Source organism: Colius striatus, chromosome 6 (genome assembly GCF_028858725.1).
Source record: "Colius striatus isolate bColStr4 chromosome 6, bColStr4.1.hap1, whole genome shotgun sequence".
In the NCBI taxonomy this organism is placed as follows: Eukaryota; Metazoa; Chordata; class Aves; order Coliiformes; family Coliidae; genus Colius; species Colius striatus.
Window position 1 is genome coordinate 18961733 of NC_084764.1, and position 19003 is coordinate 18980735.

At 42.1% G+C, this 19003-nt stretch overlaps 1 protein-coding gene across 1 annotated transcript in view; it reads right to left on the reverse strand.

Annotated features, from left to right (window-relative positions):
* Positions 1–2988: 2988 nt before the first annotated feature.
* EGLN3 (egl-9 family hypoxia inducible factor 3) overlaps positions 2989–19003 on the reverse strand; it is a 30420-nt gene continuing 14405 nt past the window's right edge. Inside the window, exons 2-5 of the mRNA XM_061997933.1 lie at positions 11980–12099; positions 9317–9453; positions 8543–8616; positions 2989–6649 (exon numbers count right to left, since the gene is read on the reverse strand). Of these exons, the coding sequence (XP_061853917.1) occupies positions 6612–6649; positions 8543–8616; positions 9317–9453; positions 11980–12099 (369 nt within the window). The 3' untranslated portion in view covers positions 2989–6611. The remainder of the gene's footprint in view (positions 6650–8542; positions 8617–9316; positions 9454–11979; positions 12100–19003) is intronic.

Consider the following 19003-nt stretch of genomic DNA (forward strand, 5'->3'; position numbering starts at 1 on the left):
CTACCTAATACTCACACCTGAGAGATAGGCACTTCTGAATGCTCCAGCTGACAGCAGCCTAAGCATGCAACCTCCTCAGCCAGGCCACCAATAATGCTAAAGATGGAATGAAACGCCCTCTTTTTACACAATTCCAGCTCAATCTGCAGTTCTCTGACAGGTGCTGATCCAAAACTGAGGTTCACTACTTTCCAGGACAGGGTTTTACTGCCGAACTACTGGCTCATTGCTCACACAGTTCCCATACATACCTACATAACGCTGTGCTCTGAAAGAGAAGCGTTGAACCTCATGAGGTTCCTCTCTGCCCAACTCTCAAGCTGGTCGAGATCCCGCTGAATGGCAGCACAACCTTCTGGGGAATCAGCCAGTCCTCCCAGTTTGGTGTCATCAGCCAACTTGCTGAGAGTACGCTCTGTCCCCTCATCCAGGTTGTTGATGAAGATGTTGAACAAGACTGGCCCCAGAACCAATCCCTGTGGAACTCCACTGGCCACAGGCCTCCAACTCGATTCCGTGCCATTGATCACCACCCTCTGGGCTCTGTCATTCAGCCAGCTCTCGATCCACCTCTGTCCACTCATCCAAGCCTCACTGCTTGAGCTTTCTGATGAGGATGTTATGGGAGACAGTGTCAAAAGCCTTGCTGAAGTCAAGGTAGATGACATCTGCTCTCCCCTCATCCAGCCTGCCAGTTGTGCACTCATAGAAAGCTATCAAGTTGGTCAAACAGGATTTCCCCTTGGTGAAGCCATGCTGTCTCCCCCTGATAACCATCTTATCCTTCATATGTTCAGTGATGACATTCAGGATGAGTTGTTACACCACTTTTCCAGGGATGGAGATGAGACTGACTGGCCTGTAGTTTCCTGGGTCATCCTTCCTGCCCTTTCTGAAGACTGACATGACATTGGCCTTTCTCCAGTCCTCAGGCACCTCACCTGTCCTCCATGATTGTCCAAAAATTATGGAGAGGCTTAGCAATCACATCAGCCAGCTTCCTCAGCACTCTAGGATGCATCCCATCAGGACCCATTGACTTATGAGCCTTAAGCTTGGCCAACAAGTCTTTAACCTCTTCCACCCAGGGCAACTCCTCTGCTGTCCTGGCCATCCTGTTATCCTTGCCGGACCGGGCTTCCCGGGGATCAGCCTTGGCTGTAAAGACTGAAGCAAAGAAGGCATTCAGTACTTCAGCCTTCTCTGCATCCTCAGACACCAGGGCACCCTCAATGTTTAGCAGCAGGCCCACATTACCCCTCCTCATCCTTCTGCTGATGATGTACTTGAAAAATGCCTTATTACTGTCCTAAACTTCCCTAGCTAAATTTAATTCTAGAAGGGATCTAGCCTTCCTAGTTGCACCCCTGCATGCCCTGGCAATGTTCCTATACTCTTCCCAAGAAGCCAGCCCCTGTTTCCACCTCTCATAGATGGCTGCTTTCTGCCTGAGTTGTCCCAGCAGATCCTTGCTCATCCATGGAGGCCTCCTACGTCCTTTTCCTCCTTTCTTGCGCATTGTGACACACTGATCCTGGGTTTGGAGGAAGTGGTGCTTGAAGATTGACCAGCTCTCACTGGCACTTCTAGAGTCATATCCCAAAGTAGATCTTTGAAGAGGCCAAAGTTGGCTCGCCTGAAATCCAGGGTCACGGTCCTGCTTTGGGTCCTGCCTCTTCCACACAGGATCTTGAACTCTACCATCTCATGGTCGCTACAGCCAAGCATTGCAGCCAAGCCATCTCATGGTCGCTGCAGCTGTTGCCATTTAGCACCTGCATGGCAACTTCTTCCCCTTCTCCAGTACATTCTTCACAGAGGTGTTACCTCCATGGCTAATTGGCTCAGCATTGGTCAGCAGCGGGTCCATCAAAGCTGACTGTCAATGGCCCTATCAGCTACAGGGCAAGCTTCTGGAGCCTTTTGTTTAAAGAAGCCACCCCTGTAGCCTCCTACTACCAAAACCTGGCCACACAAAACTCCTACAGAGAGGATGGGAGTTCTACCACCTCTCTGAAGTGGAAGTAACTCCCTAGACACAATATGGGAAAGGGGAATCAATCTTTACTACTCACTCTTCCATTGTCATGCTGCTTGTGAATTTTCATTGCAACATCGCAAGCGTCATGGGAATTGTCAGTGTAAGTATATTTAGCCATAGCCCTTTGGGTAGGTGGGGGAAGAGACCCCTAAATAGCTGCAAGATAACAATTACTGCAAGAATATTTGCTTAGAGAAAGTTTAGTCAGAGTTCAGAGAAAAAAGAAGACCTTGGCAGCTGGATGGCCAAGGTCCAGCTTCTCCTTGAGCTGTCCCTACAAACCCGTTACTTGGCAAGGAACATGCTCAGAAGAGAAACCCCTTTGCTTTCTTTGTGTCCTCCATGTGCTCTAAGCACTCCTCAGTGTTAAAGAAATGGTTAAAGAAGTGGCAAATTATTTAGAATTCTTTCCCCTCTTTAACAAAAGAAAATAAAATCCAAACTATCCATTACATCCTGGGGGGGTGGGGGTTGGTAATTCCCATTATCCACATAGTGCAAAAAGAATCAAAAAAGCTCACAGCACTTGAACAGACAAGGGAAAATGTCTTGGCTTTCATTCAGCTGCAATGTTAGTGGGAGTGGCAAGAAGCCTCCCCCACCCTGTGGGACTCCTGCTGGAAAAGTAGGAGGGGGAGGACAAGAATGCTGTTAAAAATAAAACTTATCAGACAACAATTGAATCCTGAGAATGTTATCTGGTTCAATAAGAGTGTGAAACAAACAGGCATTTCAAGAAGAGGGTGACTAGCAAGGTAAATTACTTCCTGTTATTTTGAAGTAACCAAGGAAAGATGCCAAGCTGAGCTCTCACCAACAGCAGAGGCAGTGTATTTCAGTGTCAGCTCTGAGCGGTGCCACTGCCCTTCGTCCCACGGCGTGGCACTGCTCCCCCCCAATCCTGCCCACCCCAAGGCACAGCACTCCAAGATTTGCACAGGACAGCGTTTAACACAACCCAGTGTTTATTGACTCCTGCCACAACTTTTTTTTTTTTTTTTTTTTTACAAACAGTAACAGGAACACAAAATGTGATATATGGTAAAATACTACTCCAGGCTGCTATTTCAATCGGATGCAAGGTGCCAGCATTGTTTGACCAGCATACAACCTGACAAGAGAAGATATCTGCTGGGAGTATGTCACAGTCAAAGTAGAACTAATTATTTGCCTGCAAATAGATACATTTTCTTCTAGATGCAAGTGGTGTTAGAGCCAGCTATTTTGCAACAACAACAAATACATATAATATATTCCAACATTTTAAAAAACACAACAGGAAAGGACTAAAATTGTTTAAAGAGAGAAGGAAAAAAAAGATCTTTTTAGACACTACTTTGCAGAGGCCATTCCTCGCAGAACCAGAAGTAATCTCAAGAAAACAAGATTTATTAGAGGCTAATTTGCTCAGAAGGCCAGTGTTTACATATCTAAGAATAAAAATAGTCTTTTAATTTTCAGTACTGTCTCCTGGCCTTTTTCCTCCCTGCACAACAAAACACATCTGTTGCAAACTGTGGGTTGATGGTCCTGCAGATTTTTCCAGTGCAATTGCATTTGGAAATGGAACCATGAAAAACTTGCATGACATACACATGTGGCATGTAACATGTTCACAGATAGGAACGATGAAGGCACATTATGTAAAGGTTAAAAAAAAAAACAACCCCAGGAAAACTTCTGGAGGACTAAAAATTAAACGCCTTTGAAAAAACACTCTCACAACCAAGTGACAAGTACTATTTAGCCATAGATGTTACAAATGGTTTGCCATGAAGACAAATCACAAGCTCAACCTTGAACACTCTCCCTACTGCAGCAGTCTGCTTCCCCCACAGTTCTTCAGACAAATTCCTTCTTGCAGAGCACTTTGCAACAATCCCAGAGACAGGCAAGAAAAATCTGTGTAGAAAACATCAAGCCTGCAGATTCCTACATGACCAACACCCCAACCACCCCTGCAATTAAACTACAGCATCTTCAAGGAGATCATCCCACTGACCTGGAAACAGGGTAAAGGTCTGGAATAGAGGACTGCAGAATTGGTTTTAAAATCCTCTGCCCTCAACTTTTTTGTACTTAACTATATGTCTTAATAAAAAAAGACAATGCTCTCAGACAGAAAAATTGCTCTCTTCTCTATCTAGATCAAGAAGATATTGGCTAAAAATTAAACTATGTACTTTATTTACAATGAATGTATACTGCTCCGTGTTCTATCCACCACACATGTTGCTGACCACTGCTGAAGCCAGGTGGTAGCAGGTGTGGTAACTGAAGTACCTTTCTTTTCTGGCCTTTATACAAAGCCTTTATGCTCCCACCCCATCGCTTTTCCACTGTTCTAGGCTCTGGTGAGATGCGTACCAACATCTCATCATAGTGCATTTTTTCAAGGTTATAGTTTCTAAATGCAAAGCAAGACTTGCTCTGCTGTTTCAGCTGTCTTTGCCCCCTTTAAAATAATTTAAAATTTCAAATTTACATGCCATTATCAATTTTGCATAGTAATACAAGCTGAGTCCCCCTCTCTCCCCTCCTACTTTTTAAATAATAATCCTGTGGCTCCCCTTTTTCAACACTTCCCCTCTTTCAGTGGGCTTCCTCTCCCTCTAAGAGAAGAGCCCTAACCCTTTCTCCTCCCACATGAACATTGCAAAATAAGAATTTCAAGTTATGGTTAACTTTCCTTCAAGTCTGTCATGCTGCTTAGAAGCAACTGTAGCAGAATCATGTTTTTCTTAACATTAAAGAACATTTATCAAATTATTTGTCCTTTTCTAGTCTTGAGTATCTGTCACACATGTTCCCTCATATTCCTCTCTTAAGGTGCAAAGTGGTCAGGCTGCACAAAGTCCAGCCCGTACAACCATGGCTGGATCTCTGGGAGAAGCCAGAGAGAAGGAGGGTTTTTTTAGCACTATCCTATTTACATTTAGAATTCAAGGACAGGTCAAAAGATGGCCAGCTTTTTTGTTTTTTTTTTTTTTTTTTTTTTTTTTAGAGATAGATCTGCTTACAACAATACTCCATTTCTACTGCATTTCTTTAATGTGAAGGTTATTTCTCTTCCACATGAGGCACGGCCAACTGGGCCAGGGGCTGGCAGTCACACAGGCCAACTGTACCACCACGGGCTGCAGCACATGAAAACATAGGATGCCAAACAAGGCATCTGTCTGGAACAGTTAGGAAAGTCTGACATGCACACTGACAACATGAGACCAAAATTAATGCAAGCAAGTGTATTGGGTTGAGAACAATTAGTGTGAGTGATAAATGTATCTACCTCAGATCCCAGCTTCATTAAGAGCTATGCTGGACTGCATAGTAAGTGCTGGCTGTAGAAGCTTAGGCAGGTTGGAGATAGCTCACCAGTTACTCACCGAGTCTAGTAAGTTAAAAAAAAATAATGGAAGAAAAAAAAAAAAAAATCTGTGCTTTGCCATTTGAACAACTCTGATATCACAGCTTGGGCACAGCAGAAGTGGTTACCTGGCATAACAGATCAATTGAAATGGAATCTTCACTCAAATTACACAGGCATGCAAAGTTAAACTGTGTTAACTAAGGATAAGTAGCATAGAAATCAAGTCTAAGCTACCCATTATTTATGATGTATTTGATAGACTGCCAAACAAAGCTTTTTCTTTCAGATTTATATCTGTGTCATACAAAACATAGTAGATAGTCATGAAAATAACACTTTCCATATGACTGGTCTTTAGTGACATTGTATTGTGTGCCATTAGCCTTCCAAGCTTACCAAATTTTTGGGAGAAAACAGCTGCTTTATCAAACACAAAATATAGAAAATGTACAATCCATCCTGCTCAGAACAGAAAGGAAATGGTTTTACAAAGTTGTGGACAGATGCATAACTACTCCCCCCTCAGTCCTGGGACAGAAAGAGCAGCTGAGCTAGAACTTGACTCTTGAAAAGCAAACAAAATCCATGAAATGCAGTGACTGTGTAGAAAAAAATCTGTTTGGAAAGGCATGCTGTCAGAGAGCTGAGCCAACATTCTGCTCAGCAAAGCAATGAACAATACATCAGCAAGCCCGTGTGGGACAGATCATAAGATGATACTCTACAAAAATTCAGTTTAATTTCATATTTCCAATATCTCTCCTTGCCCTTTAGCAGTCCGCCACAGATTTTAAACTTGTAAAGCTCCTTCCCATTGAGCTAGATTTTTTTTTCTTTTCCCCACAAAGTGCAAATAAGACTCAGGTTTTTACCACTAGTTCCAATGATCATTATCTTATCTACAAAAGCGACCAAGAGCCAGTTGGTTGAGTCACTACCATTAGGTTTAGTGAATTTTTTTTTTTTTTTAATTTTTTTAGCCCTGGTTACTTTTTCCAGCAAAAGGCAAATAGAAAACAAGTATTCCTTCTGCCAAATGCAGGCATGACAGGAGGCTGCCCTAAGTACCATCAATATAAGATGCACATGCTAGATACAACCAGTGCATTCTTGTGCACAACAAGAATTTGCCCTTGTTCGCTGGAAATGGAAGTCATCTTTGGGATCTTGTTTCCTCACAAAGAGTTCAGAGGCAGTTGATCAGTCCTCATTAAGAGGTGCTTCTCTCTTCCTTGCATCTACACAGAAAAGATTAAAAAAAAGAAGTCAAGCCAAAGGGTTCTGACAGCATTCAACAAACAGTACTTTCCATTTCAGACTGATGATATGAATTCACTACATGGACTGAAATGCTGTATGAATCCACAGCTTGTTAATGAGGGTCAAACCAAGGTTTGTATGTTTGTCCTGTTGAAACTGAAGGTGACTCATGCAGTATTGAAGTACCCGATAAACTATCAGACTCCAGATCTGTGATGCTTTCCTCCACACACTCTTGGCCCCTTGCTCACAATCCCCTTAAAGGACAAAGCCAGTAACTGTTTTGCATACCAGCTACAGAGATGACAAGTCTGTTCTGAAAAGCATTTGACTGCTTATGACTTTGCTGGTCCTCAATTGCATAACACATATTTTAAAAAAAGATGAGACTGTATTTTGAGGAAGTGTCTCAGGTAGTCCCTGAAAACCAGACCTTAAAGAGCTCAAAACAGCAAACTTTCGAGCATGGTCCCAGAAAGGATGTTGGAGCACATCTGGACAACTCAGTCCATTAGTCGTATACCATTACTACAGCAGCAGGCAGCATGGCTGCTGTTAGGAAAGCCGAGTTAGGATACAACCTTCTGCAGCAGTGTCTCTGACACAGGTGAATGTAGGTAGCTCTTGAAGTATAACATGATCACAGCTACTGTAGCAACTGTCTGACAAGAGATGCATTTACATCCATCTCTAAACTTAGCTTATTTCTAACTCATAATACATCTTTTCAAAGGTCATTATTAATACCCCCACTCAGAAATTACTTGTATATTAGATACATATCTCTTTTGCATTGTGCATTGTAGGCCCCAATTACCCTTCATTAATATAGAAGACAAGCCCTATTTGGCCAAAACATTTAGAGGATATAATTATGAAACTGTTTGTGCATGTCTGATGACTTTGGGCTAAGCAGAGCTTGGAGGAGACAACATATACTTCCCAAATAACAAAATAAGTTCTTAAGATACTCCCAGTGACTACAGCAGCCACCTGGGATGAGACAAAATGTCACTATCATAGAATTACAGAATGGTAGGGGTTGGAAGGGACCTTTGGAGATCATCTAGTCCAACCCCCCTGCAGAAGCAGGTTCATCTAGATCAGGTCACGTAGGAACATGTCCAGGTGGGTCTTGAAGACCTCCAAGGAAGGAGACTCCACAACCCCTCTGGGCAGCCTGTGCCACTGCTCCATCATCCTCACAGTAAAATAGTTTTTTCTTATGTGGAACTTTTTGTGTTCCAGCTTCATCCCATTACCCCTTGTCCTGTTGCTAGCTACTATAGAAAAAAGGGATGCCCCAACCTCCTGACACCCACCATTTAGATATTTGTAAATGTTAATAAGATCTCCCCTCAGTCTCCTCTCCTCCAGACTAAATAGCCCCAGTTCCCGCAGCCTTTCCTCATACGAAAGATATTCCAGTCCCCTGATCATCTTGGTGCCCCTGTGCTGGATTCTCTTCAGAAGTTCTCTGTCCCTCTTGAGCTGAGGAGCCCAGAACTGGACACAGTACTCCACATGAGGCCTCACCAGGGCAGTGCAGAGGGGGAGAAGAACCTCCTTCAACCTGCTGGCCACACTCTTCTTGAGTCTCCATTTGGAGGAGAAGCCAGAAACCACCTCTCCTCCCATGTTCTCCATCATGCTTATCAGGGATACTCTGATGCCGGGCCTGAATCTTCTTCTGTGACAACTTCTCCACTTTGCATAAAATAACTGACTACTGATTAAAAGAAGATTTCTAAAAATGAATGTCATACCTATCTAGCTCACGAGTTATTGCCAGAGTCATTTCAATGTCTCTGACTTTGGAAATGTCAAAATGCATTGCATTCTCTGTGTGAACACTTATGAAAGAATCATACCGGTTAAGTTCCTGAACTTTTTTTTGGCTTCTGCTCTTTCTTCAGCATCAAAATACCACACAGTCATGGCATATCTATAAAAGAAAGAAGTCTTGTGTTTGTTTCAACTTGCACTATTAAAATAGAGACATGGAGTTTTATGTTCATGGAGAAAAAACTACAAAAAGCAAAAACTGGACTAGTAGATTAAAAAAAAGTATGCAAATGACACATCTTTATCCACAAATATAGAGAGAACATTTGAAATGTGTATTTTATCAAGACAGACATATAGGTGAGAATTTCTGCTTGGAGGTACAAAAGAGTGCACATCCCCTGGTAACAGAGGGCAAAAGTAACATACAGACCTTTGCATGTTTTTCTGTTCTGGGATGCCTGTAGGCAACTTGGGGGTTGCCCTGCATCCCATCAGCTTTTCATAGCCTGTTGACAGATGGTAGCCTTGAGAATCCCTGTAGTGTTACGAGGGCAAAAGTATAACCCAGCTTGTCCCAGTTAAATAGCTATGTCTGGCTTGGAAAATTTCTCCTGTCAATAGTAAAAGGGAACATCATACAAGGAATCTTACCATTCAAGCTTTTTCTTCCTCATTTGATGAGAGAGAAATCCCAGTGACTTTACACCTGAAAATCCACTTGAAATATAGCTACCTAATTTTCATGCACATGTGTATTTAAACAAACACATGATAGTCCTAATTTTAGATACAACTACTGGTAGACTAGATGCTTCAGTTTTTCCTGGACAAATATCAATACCAAACCTGATACATACCTGGTTGCATAAGAAGGCTGGACTTCATGTGGGTTCCTTCGATCTGACCAAAAAAAAAGTAATCGATCAAAAATCGGCTCAACATCTGCTACATAGGACTTTCCCTCTGGGAATATCCGAAGAATTCCACCATGTAGCTGAAAGAAAATGAGAGTTTGGTTTTTTACACATATAAATCCTCACATGTTCATGCGAACATTGACTTATTTCTCCCTCTTCTGCACCTAACAAATGGAGAATAAACATCTAATAAAAATCAAGACAGTGCCCAGGTGGCCAAGAAGGCCAGTGGCATCCTGGCCTGTATCAGGAACGGTGCTGTCAGCAGGAGTAGGGAGGTGATCATTCCACTGTACTCGGCTTTGATAAGGTCATATCTCAAATACTGTGTCCAGTTTTGGGCCCCTCTCTACATAAAGGACATTGAGGTGCTGGAGAAAATCCAGAGGTGGGCTACCAATCTAGTTAAGGATTTGGAGCCCATCTCATACGAGGAACGGCTGAGGGATCTGAGGCTGTGTAGCCTGGAGAAAAGAAGGCTCAGGGAAGACCTTATCGCTCTCTACAACTACCTGAAAGGAAGTTGTAGCAAGGTGGGCGTTGGTCTGTTCTCTCTAGTAACAAGCAATAGAACCATAGGCCTCAAGTTGCACCAGAGAAGGTTCAGGCTGGATATGAGGAGCAATTTCTTTACTGAAAGGGTTGTCAGGCATTGGAATGGGCTGCCCAGGGACGTGCTGGAGTCATCGTCCCTGGAGGTGTTTAAGAGACAGTTGGATGTTGCACTTGGGGAAACAGTCTAGTGGTTGATAGGGGTGGGACAAAGGCTGGGCTCGATCTTAAAAGTCTCTTCCAGTTGAAACAATGCTATGATTCTATGATACATGACAACACTGGAAAACAATACACTGACTCTCTTGGTCACCTTGATTTTCCCAAGCACTTTGTAATGCTTCAGCATAAACATCTGGTGAAAGTAAACAAACCAAGATAGAGACAACACTGGACCTGTAACAACATTGGCAAACTTCCAAGCTCTGTCACATCTCTAGAACCAGTGATTACCACAAGGCAAGTAAGGTTGCTTCATTTGATCAGTCTAAGATCAGACTTTCCTCCCAGCAATTGCTAGATACTGCTTATAGTATTTCAGAGCCTGCATCTGATCATACAGGAATTAACTTTTGCACCCTGTGAAGAGTGAAGTCTATTGTATTGTTGGATTTGTAATAAACTTCTCCTAAATGCACCATATTTCCCATCCATTCTTTTTCCTACTTCCCTACTTACAGCATAGTCTGGTTTCTCTTTCCACATGCCACGAGTTTCAAAGGGAATGTCTGGCCATCTGCACGCACTGCAGAAAATGTAAAAGATGCAGATAAACTCTGTCTCCTCCCTGTTGCTGTTAGGGAACTCTTTGGAGGCTTTTGTGCTGCACCACAGAGTACAGGGAAGATGCTGTCTACTCAGCACTGACCTGACTTAGTTCTATGTGGCATGCAAACCTCAGTGAGAAAATATCTGGCCAGGTTTAAAGCAACAGAGTTGCTTTCAAAGGCCAGCATAGTTATACTGTGTCTCCTCTAGTACACATTCAGACAAAATTGCCATCACAACCACGTAATACTTTCCACCAGTGTCCTGGGTTTCAGTTAGCTTTCTTAGCATTCACTTGGGTGCTTCCTCACTATTAGTATAAGAATGTAGTGCACAAAATAAACTGAATATTTGCCTTTCTTCCCACGTCTCCTCCTTCATTTTATTTGAGATGTTTTGCTGTCATACTGACAATAAAGGAATATATTTTTCTCTAATAGTGTGTTTTTCAGTGGCATTGTCTCTAAATCTGAACTAATTTTTGAGGATTCATGCTATTAATGCATGCAAGAGCATCCACCTCAAGTGGCTAAGATTAGTTAGAGAGAAAATACACCAGGCAACTTTCAATAGATAATCCATGCAAATGGTTTGTGCCACATTATGACAACAGAAGTGTAAAAAGACATCCTGCAATTTTACAAACACTTATTTGCTTTCTGACTTAAAGGTATTGTTCATTCAAGGCTGACTTTATTGCCTTATAGTTATACAGGTAGAAACAAGACCACTGCCCTGTAAAGAGACCAAAGGTCAAAGATGAAGAGGACAAACTGAGCCATGTGCTTGTTCTTCTTACTAAGCCCCATCACTTTCTAAGTAAAAAAACCAAAAAGGCTGCTAACTGCTTGCAAATCTTCTGCATGTTAGCCTCAAAGAACAGTATCAAGGATGCTAAAGTCCCAAATTTGGACTGCCATTTTACTCTGCTCGCAGAAACAACTTTATTCTTTAGTGGAGTATGTTTTTCTTTCTAGTGCTCTATTGCTCTTTCCTCTAAACAAAGCCTAAGAGCCAGAAGCCCAGGGCTTAGAAGCTTTATCCTGCAGCAACAAAACAGTATGTGTGTAAGATGGGAGAGAGAATAAGGAAACAGCTCAGATTCTTATTTCCAAAGGGTTGCCATAAACATCAAGAAAATAAATGTAGAGATGAAGAATGTATCAACTGTTCAGAGGTTCAGCAGAGTTCACAAAAACAACTGACAGGTCCAAAGCTCTGTTTCTTAAGAAGTTTTTCCTTCATGTTCTGTTTCCTTCTTTATAAGCTTATGGCTTACTCACCTTGGAATCCCAGTTCTTATTCAGGTAATAAATACAGGTGATGCAGCGCCCGTCACCATTTGGATTGTCCACATGACGAACATACCCTGTTCCATTTCCAGGATAGCAAGCAACCATAGCCTGGATGAAAGATAAAGATTATAAAAAACCAAATCCTGCAAGACGCCTACCTTCAGTTTTTTCTTTGCTAAGCATCTTCCCACCACCACTTTGTTTCAGTATCTTTCAGATGATTAATCCAAACCTACAGCAGACACCACCAGAAAGCATCTTTGCACAAGCTCTTTTCACTGGATGAGCCAGCCAGCATGAAATCCTAAACTGGAAAAATAAAAATGACCTTCATATTTCACAATGTATACACTAAAGTAGGAGGACAAAACAAAATTAAACTAAAGTATCGGTATGTATGGTACAAGCTTATCGCCCTCTACAAGTTACATGACTTTGAGGCAGCTTCAGCTAGAGTTTGCTTGGGTTTCTAAAGCAGTCATTACAAAACTGATTTGCCAGTCATAATGAAAGTAGAAAGCAATCTCAGGATGTCATGTGTTACTACCACCATCCTCCTCTATATATATCCTTCCCGTCATATACATACCTATAGCTCAACACAAGGCGAAGGAAGGTCCCTAGGAGGTGTGGGTAAAAGTCCATAGAACAAAATCTGCAACTCCTTTGTGCTATGTTTGCACAGGGTAGTCCAATTTGCTTTCATGGCCTAAGCCACAGAACTAACCAAACAGCTTTCAGGACCGTTCTTCTTTTTTGATCATCTCCAGACTTGATGATATAATCACTTAATTAACTGTTTAAATTTCACATTGAATGATGAGATAAGCTAAGACGAATTACTCCAAACTACATGATAGTCAACAAGTCTTTAAAAGAGTTTTTACAGGAAAGATGTATTAAACTTGAGTTGACACCATTAGCAGCCTAAGCAGGATGCAGGGAAGAACAAGGGAGACTACTGGTAGGGTACCAGATCTTTTGTCTCAGAGTCACTTCTTTACTATTGGGACTACCTGGTAGCGACAGCAGTCACCTTCTACAGAGTTAACTCTGCTAAAACTGTGGCAAAAGAACTCCTCTGACGTCTTCTATTGCTTGCTAGTGTTAGCAGCAAGAGTGACAGAGATGATGGGCTAAGTTCAGTTGGAAAACCAGACATGGTAACCAGACGTGTTTTCTGCATAGCTGAGGTGAAGGCCATAATCACACCCCTCAATCTACATGCAGTGTTCCTGTAAATAGTGCCCTGGACACCGCTGTGCAGGGAGGGAGCAACTGCAGATTCACGTCCAGCTCACTGGCTACCAAGGCTACCAGGGTTTCCAGGCTCCCTTGGGGAACAGAGCTGCTTCCCGGTACATATTGCTGCAAAGGGCTCTTCCTTCCCAGGAGACAGACTTTTCACCTCCCCATTTCATAAGGTTCCATTAGCCTGTTCCTCCAGCCCACTTCTGTCCCTTTTGGTGACAGAAGCACAAGCACATCAACTGATCCCATCCTGACCTCAACCACATCAAGTGATCCCCCTCAATTTGGTGTCATCTCCACACTTAAGAGTGCACACTGTCACCTGCTTCAGGTTACAGGTAAAGACAGCAGGTCAAGTTCCATGAGAGATCCCTGTGGTGCTCCATTTGTTACCAGCCTCTAGGAATAATACAACTGATTCACCACTCTCCAAGCCCAACCATTCAACCACTTTTCGTTACGCATCTTGTTTTTCATCCATCAAGACTACAATATCTGAACTTTGGATACAAGAGTATTATATGTCTCTGTCCCACAGAATGAAGACATGATTGTGCACCACTTGCATGACCTGTCCCCAGTAATCTGCCAAGCACAGCTGATAGCACTGAAGATCGACAGGATAGGCTTTACTTAGGGCAATTGAATTTTTACCTAGGAACCCCAGAAGACTTTCAAGCACATGCTGAAGCCATACTGTTTTCATGGGACGTATGACCAGCATCAGCATAGGATGTGCTGCTTTTATCACAAGGGTAATTTTTACTTTGCCAACAAACACCAGCACAGAAGCTACTGCCAGCCAGGACAGTTGCATGCCTTGGACCCTCTGCTACCAAGAATGAAACCTGTTCACAGGAACTGACCAGTCAGGACAGGAGTACTTACATAGCTGTGAAAATAGCGCTCTGTATTTCAAGTCAGGCATGAATTGACTTTCCTTCCTGCCCACAAGCACCAGCAGAACGGTACCTGCAGGCAGCAGTAAGTCAACGGCGCTCACCCCTTGCCCTGCCACAGCTGCTCAGGAGCTGGTGGCTTGCAGGGAGATTATGCTCAACAAGAGTGAGCACCTTAAATTCCAAGTAATGTGTTTTCTTCCATCACACCTGGCAGCTGGCTGGATGCCTTGCCGTAGGTCCTCTCTGCTCTGTTGACATTCCACACCAAAGTTGAACTGACATTTGACTATTGGCCTGATAACCACAGTAACGGCAAGCCTACGGCCTAGTGCTAGAAATAAGTTTGTCAGGGGCACAAGTCTGGCAGAAATCATAAGTCAGCTGCACCTGCAATGTAGAAATGGTCCAAGAGCTGTACCCTCAGTGATGCAGATAACCCCCATCCCAACTGCCAGCACAGCAGCTCACACAGGTGCACCCTTCACCCAACCTACATAGAGCATTAAGTCAAACTACTAAAACAGTAACCCTTTGCTACACCTGATCCTCATCTGTTGGGGAAAATGACCGGAGTGCAGTACTGGGGCAGCGATTGCAGCAGAGATGCAGGGAGGAGGGCAGTGGCAGGAGAGCCAGCGGAGCAGGGTGCTCATCTCTGCAGCCGTCATTGCAGTGATGAGGACACATGTCCGCAGCCTCAGGCCTGCCTCGGCAGAACAACCTCTATTCCTCATACCAGTTGGATGATGCATGGTGAGAATTAAAACTTTGCACAAAATTATAGAGGCCTTAAAGAAGTTTTTCTTTGAGGAGTAGACATTACTCCCAAGATTACTGAGCTGCCCAAAAAAATCAAACCAATATTACTACTATTTTTAATGCCACAAACAAAAAGCTGCTGAAGAATAACCGACTGTAGGCCAGAGCTTTTCCTGGCCTCCCCCACATAGTATGTTCTCTTAGCAGAACATGTGCTTTGACTCTGAGGCATTGATGCATTATTTATATATTTACAGTGTGCACCTTTTGCAATTGCAATGCACAGAGTCCCTGAGGATGAAGAAGGAGAACAATTCCCACAGAATCCAAAAGCACTGGCCACACTCTATCTTAAGAAAATAGAGGGGGAAAAAAAGTTTTCTAGTAGCAGCAGTGAAGGGAGAAAAGCAGAAGTGAAATATCCTTTTTCCTGGCACGGCAAATATTTGAATGAAACCTTAAACAATGAAGGGAAATAATTCTAGTCCTCCTAGAGCCTGTTGAAATTATATCAAGCTTTATCAGATCACTGGCTGGAGCAGCTCCAAAGAAGATCAAGCTGGCCTCAGCAGGGATTCCAGCTGATAGCACTACATTTGGATTCATTCAAAGCAAACAAGAAACAGGAGATGAGATGCATGACCCAGACTTAATTTAGGTAATTGGCGAACACTGGTATTTGCCAGTTTAGAGCACAGCTAGCTACAAAAGCCAGAGGCTGGATCATAATCATCAAACCATTTACTACGGTAAACAAGTAGAGTATCAGTAAAAAAATATTGCCTATATTTTCGGCTACTGTATGCAGAGCACACTCTGGTTTTGGAGCTATCTTCTTCTGTTAACCAGCTCCAAACCTAAACTACCTATAGCAAACAGTAATGAGCAGGAATCATAGAATGGTAAGGGTTGGAAGGGATGCATGTAAACTTCAGGGTTCTTTTCATTACATTCCATTACAACAGCTGTTAGTCATCTTAACTACCTGGTGTTAGCACTCAGAGAAAATTTCACCAACAACCCCATCTTATTTTAAAGTAGATGAGTTTATTGTTAACAACAGCTGAACAGTTAAAAACTCTCATATACAGATGCATGCCTTTGCAGTCGCACACACATGTGCCACAGTTTGAAGATCAATGCTCTAGTGATCTAGTCTACAGTCATAAATTAAAGCCTACAAAACTTGAAAATGAAAAACAAATTGTCGAGACTTCAGTTTCTACACTGTCATTTTCAGAGATGTTGGGTTTCCCAAGAGGGTGCAAATCAACCACCAGTTAAATAAGCAGTAATTACCACATTTAGTAAGGAGCCAGGAGTCATCAGTAAGTTTTGCAAGCTTCTGTGCAGAATTAGGCTATTCATCATTCAGGTTTTTAACTATTACACTCAAGTCAGGCAGAGAAATCTACAAGTCAAACTGCAAGACACCAGCAAAGTTTGCAGACAGATAAAAAAAAAAAAAAAAAAACCCAAAACATAGAGGATTTTTCCCTGCCTTCCAGTGCACCTAGCAAGGGGAAAGCCAAATTGTCTTAGCTGATAGCCAGCATCATGCTGTGAAGCATCATTCTGCTACATTTCATAAAATAAGCAGTGCTGGAGTGAACTGATAATTGGAACAAAATGCTTCAGAGGATATGTCAGTTAGAAGATGCTTATATGCAGAAACAGACACTGGTTAATAAGAGGAAATGATGACAGCAGGTCAGAGGGAGATGCTCCCCTTGGTTGGTAACGCTGAGCCAGAGCCCTAGTGTACTCCTGGTGCAGACTGGATAGGTGCTATAGTAACCCTATTCCAATGCCTTCTTTTTCCTCTCAGAATCAATATGACCTTTGCAGTCAGCAGAGAAAATTCTGACCTGTGTAACTGTACCCTGCTAACACCAACTGCTCTTGTAGATTAAGCTAAAGACTCCAAAATATGCTTTTCCATTCTCTGTACCAAATTTGCCCTGTATATTGTTGAACGGTGACTACTTTTGACACTTGGTGTAGATTCTCTCTGCAACAGTTTTTACTTTGAATAGTTAAATTCAGAAATAACTTGTCAAGTCTGTTAGATGAAAGATACTATATAGATACAACACAATATTGATCTATAATATCATTATGATAGTTGCCTAGAAAACCAAAATATTAATAAAAATTAACAGTGCTATAGCCACTGCAGCTTTCAACTACAGTTTTACTTGGCTAAAAACTTCCAATTTTCCCAAATTTTAGTCCAGTATGTGGTTCTCAGTCCTGCACTCGAGAGCAAACAACAATCACTTGACTAGATTTAGGGAAATGAGGATTCACTTGATTGACCCAAGTCTGAGTGCATATTGTACTCAACCTGATTTTAGTTTGTAGAAACGCACAGCCTGTACAGTCAGAAAGGGAAAGGCACACAGCATGCTCTACATTAAAAGAACATGAGCAGTCTGACATTTCATGATCAAAGACAAGAGATTCTGAGTTGAGGCTTGTCTGACACACAGGCACAACGGGGTGTTTCTTAAGTACTTTCTTGTTGCACCCAATCGTGCCCAAGTGTTTTCTACCATGTAGCTTATAATGTTAAGTATAAAATATTCATGAACATTATTAAATATTAGTTTGTTTGAATTTATGAAAGTTAAAGCACTCAAGTGCTACACTGAAGCATGAACTAGGAAAATTGGTCTAATTTAATATTCTGTAGAGATGGGAGGGAACAGAGGGGGGGAAAAAAGTATGTTAGTATGTTAAAACATAGAAAAAAAAAAAAAATCAGAGACATTAGCTTGGTGCCTGTCAAAAAGGGAATCACTAGTTCCAAGGGAGGGTGAAACCCTGCTCGCTTCAGTCACGTAAAACATGAAATGGGCTTTGGTGGCAGTATTGCATGAGAAACCCTCACTTCATTTCCTCATCTTAACATGATTGTCATTCTTCAATCAAACAGCTGTTGGATTTATGGAGCTAAATCCAGCCACCTCCTCTATGACCAGCTTCTTGCTCAGAGGTGGAGAAAAGAGAGGGGAAAAAGTTGTGTGAGGAAGGAGTCTACTTTTCAAAATTAAGAAACATTAGAGAAAGCACCAAAATTTGGCAGGGTAAGACATCTGCACCCTTTCACTTCAACTTTCATCTTCATATACAGGCCTAAACCAAACCCATATGGAAGACATCTAAAAAGCAATAAAGCCAACAGAAATAACAATAAAACCTTTTTTTTTCCCATGAAACACATAGCAGATCAAACTCCACAAACAGCTACAAGCACGGTTTGCTGTCTACTTCCTTCATTAGCTTGTAAAGCTAGTCCTCTACAACCAAGGTATCTTGGATGCAGGTGATGTGTCTTCTGATGGCACAAACAAGCCATAACAAACAAGATAGAAACCTGTACCAGTAAGTGACTCATGTCTGGAGTGCTGTGTCTTGGACAGATTGGCATGATGACAGCTAATTTTGCTCCTTGCTCTTGTATTATATCAACAACCCTGAAAATTTTGGAGCAAAGAAGACAACATTTCTATGGCCAGAAAACACGTTCATTCTCAAAACCTCTCACCTCAGGACCACAATGCTGTTTTCATTGTGCCCATCACCTTTTTAAAATTTTTTTTAAATACCACCTTCCTGCTGAGCAAGTACTTATAGCTGCACAAAATCCCTGTCCATGGGTAGCACTTTAGCCAGGTGGTCTGGTATTTGCCTGTTCCTTCAAGCATGCAAACTTGATCAGCATATTCAGATCTTCCAAGAAGTGGTAACCTCATCTCTCCCTCTTTATTCTATTTGGTCTTTTATATGCACCATTGTAGCTTGATTATTGTTTCCAGGTGCACAGATGCACATTTTGGTGGATTTTTTGAAGAACAGTCTGAGAGTGGGAACTGTGGGAAAGATTACTGCTCTCAGTCACTGGGAAAAATATGTAAAGATACTGTTTTATCTTTGCTTACCAACCAAAGGACTGTTATTACCTGATACTATTCTAATTGCAATAAGATGGAAAATTGTTCCTGCTTATAAAACTTCTTCTAGAACTAAGAGTAGAAACAAAAAACTACCCATGAAAGCTTTGTGGATTATCTCCATCCCACGTAGCTGTTGCTAAC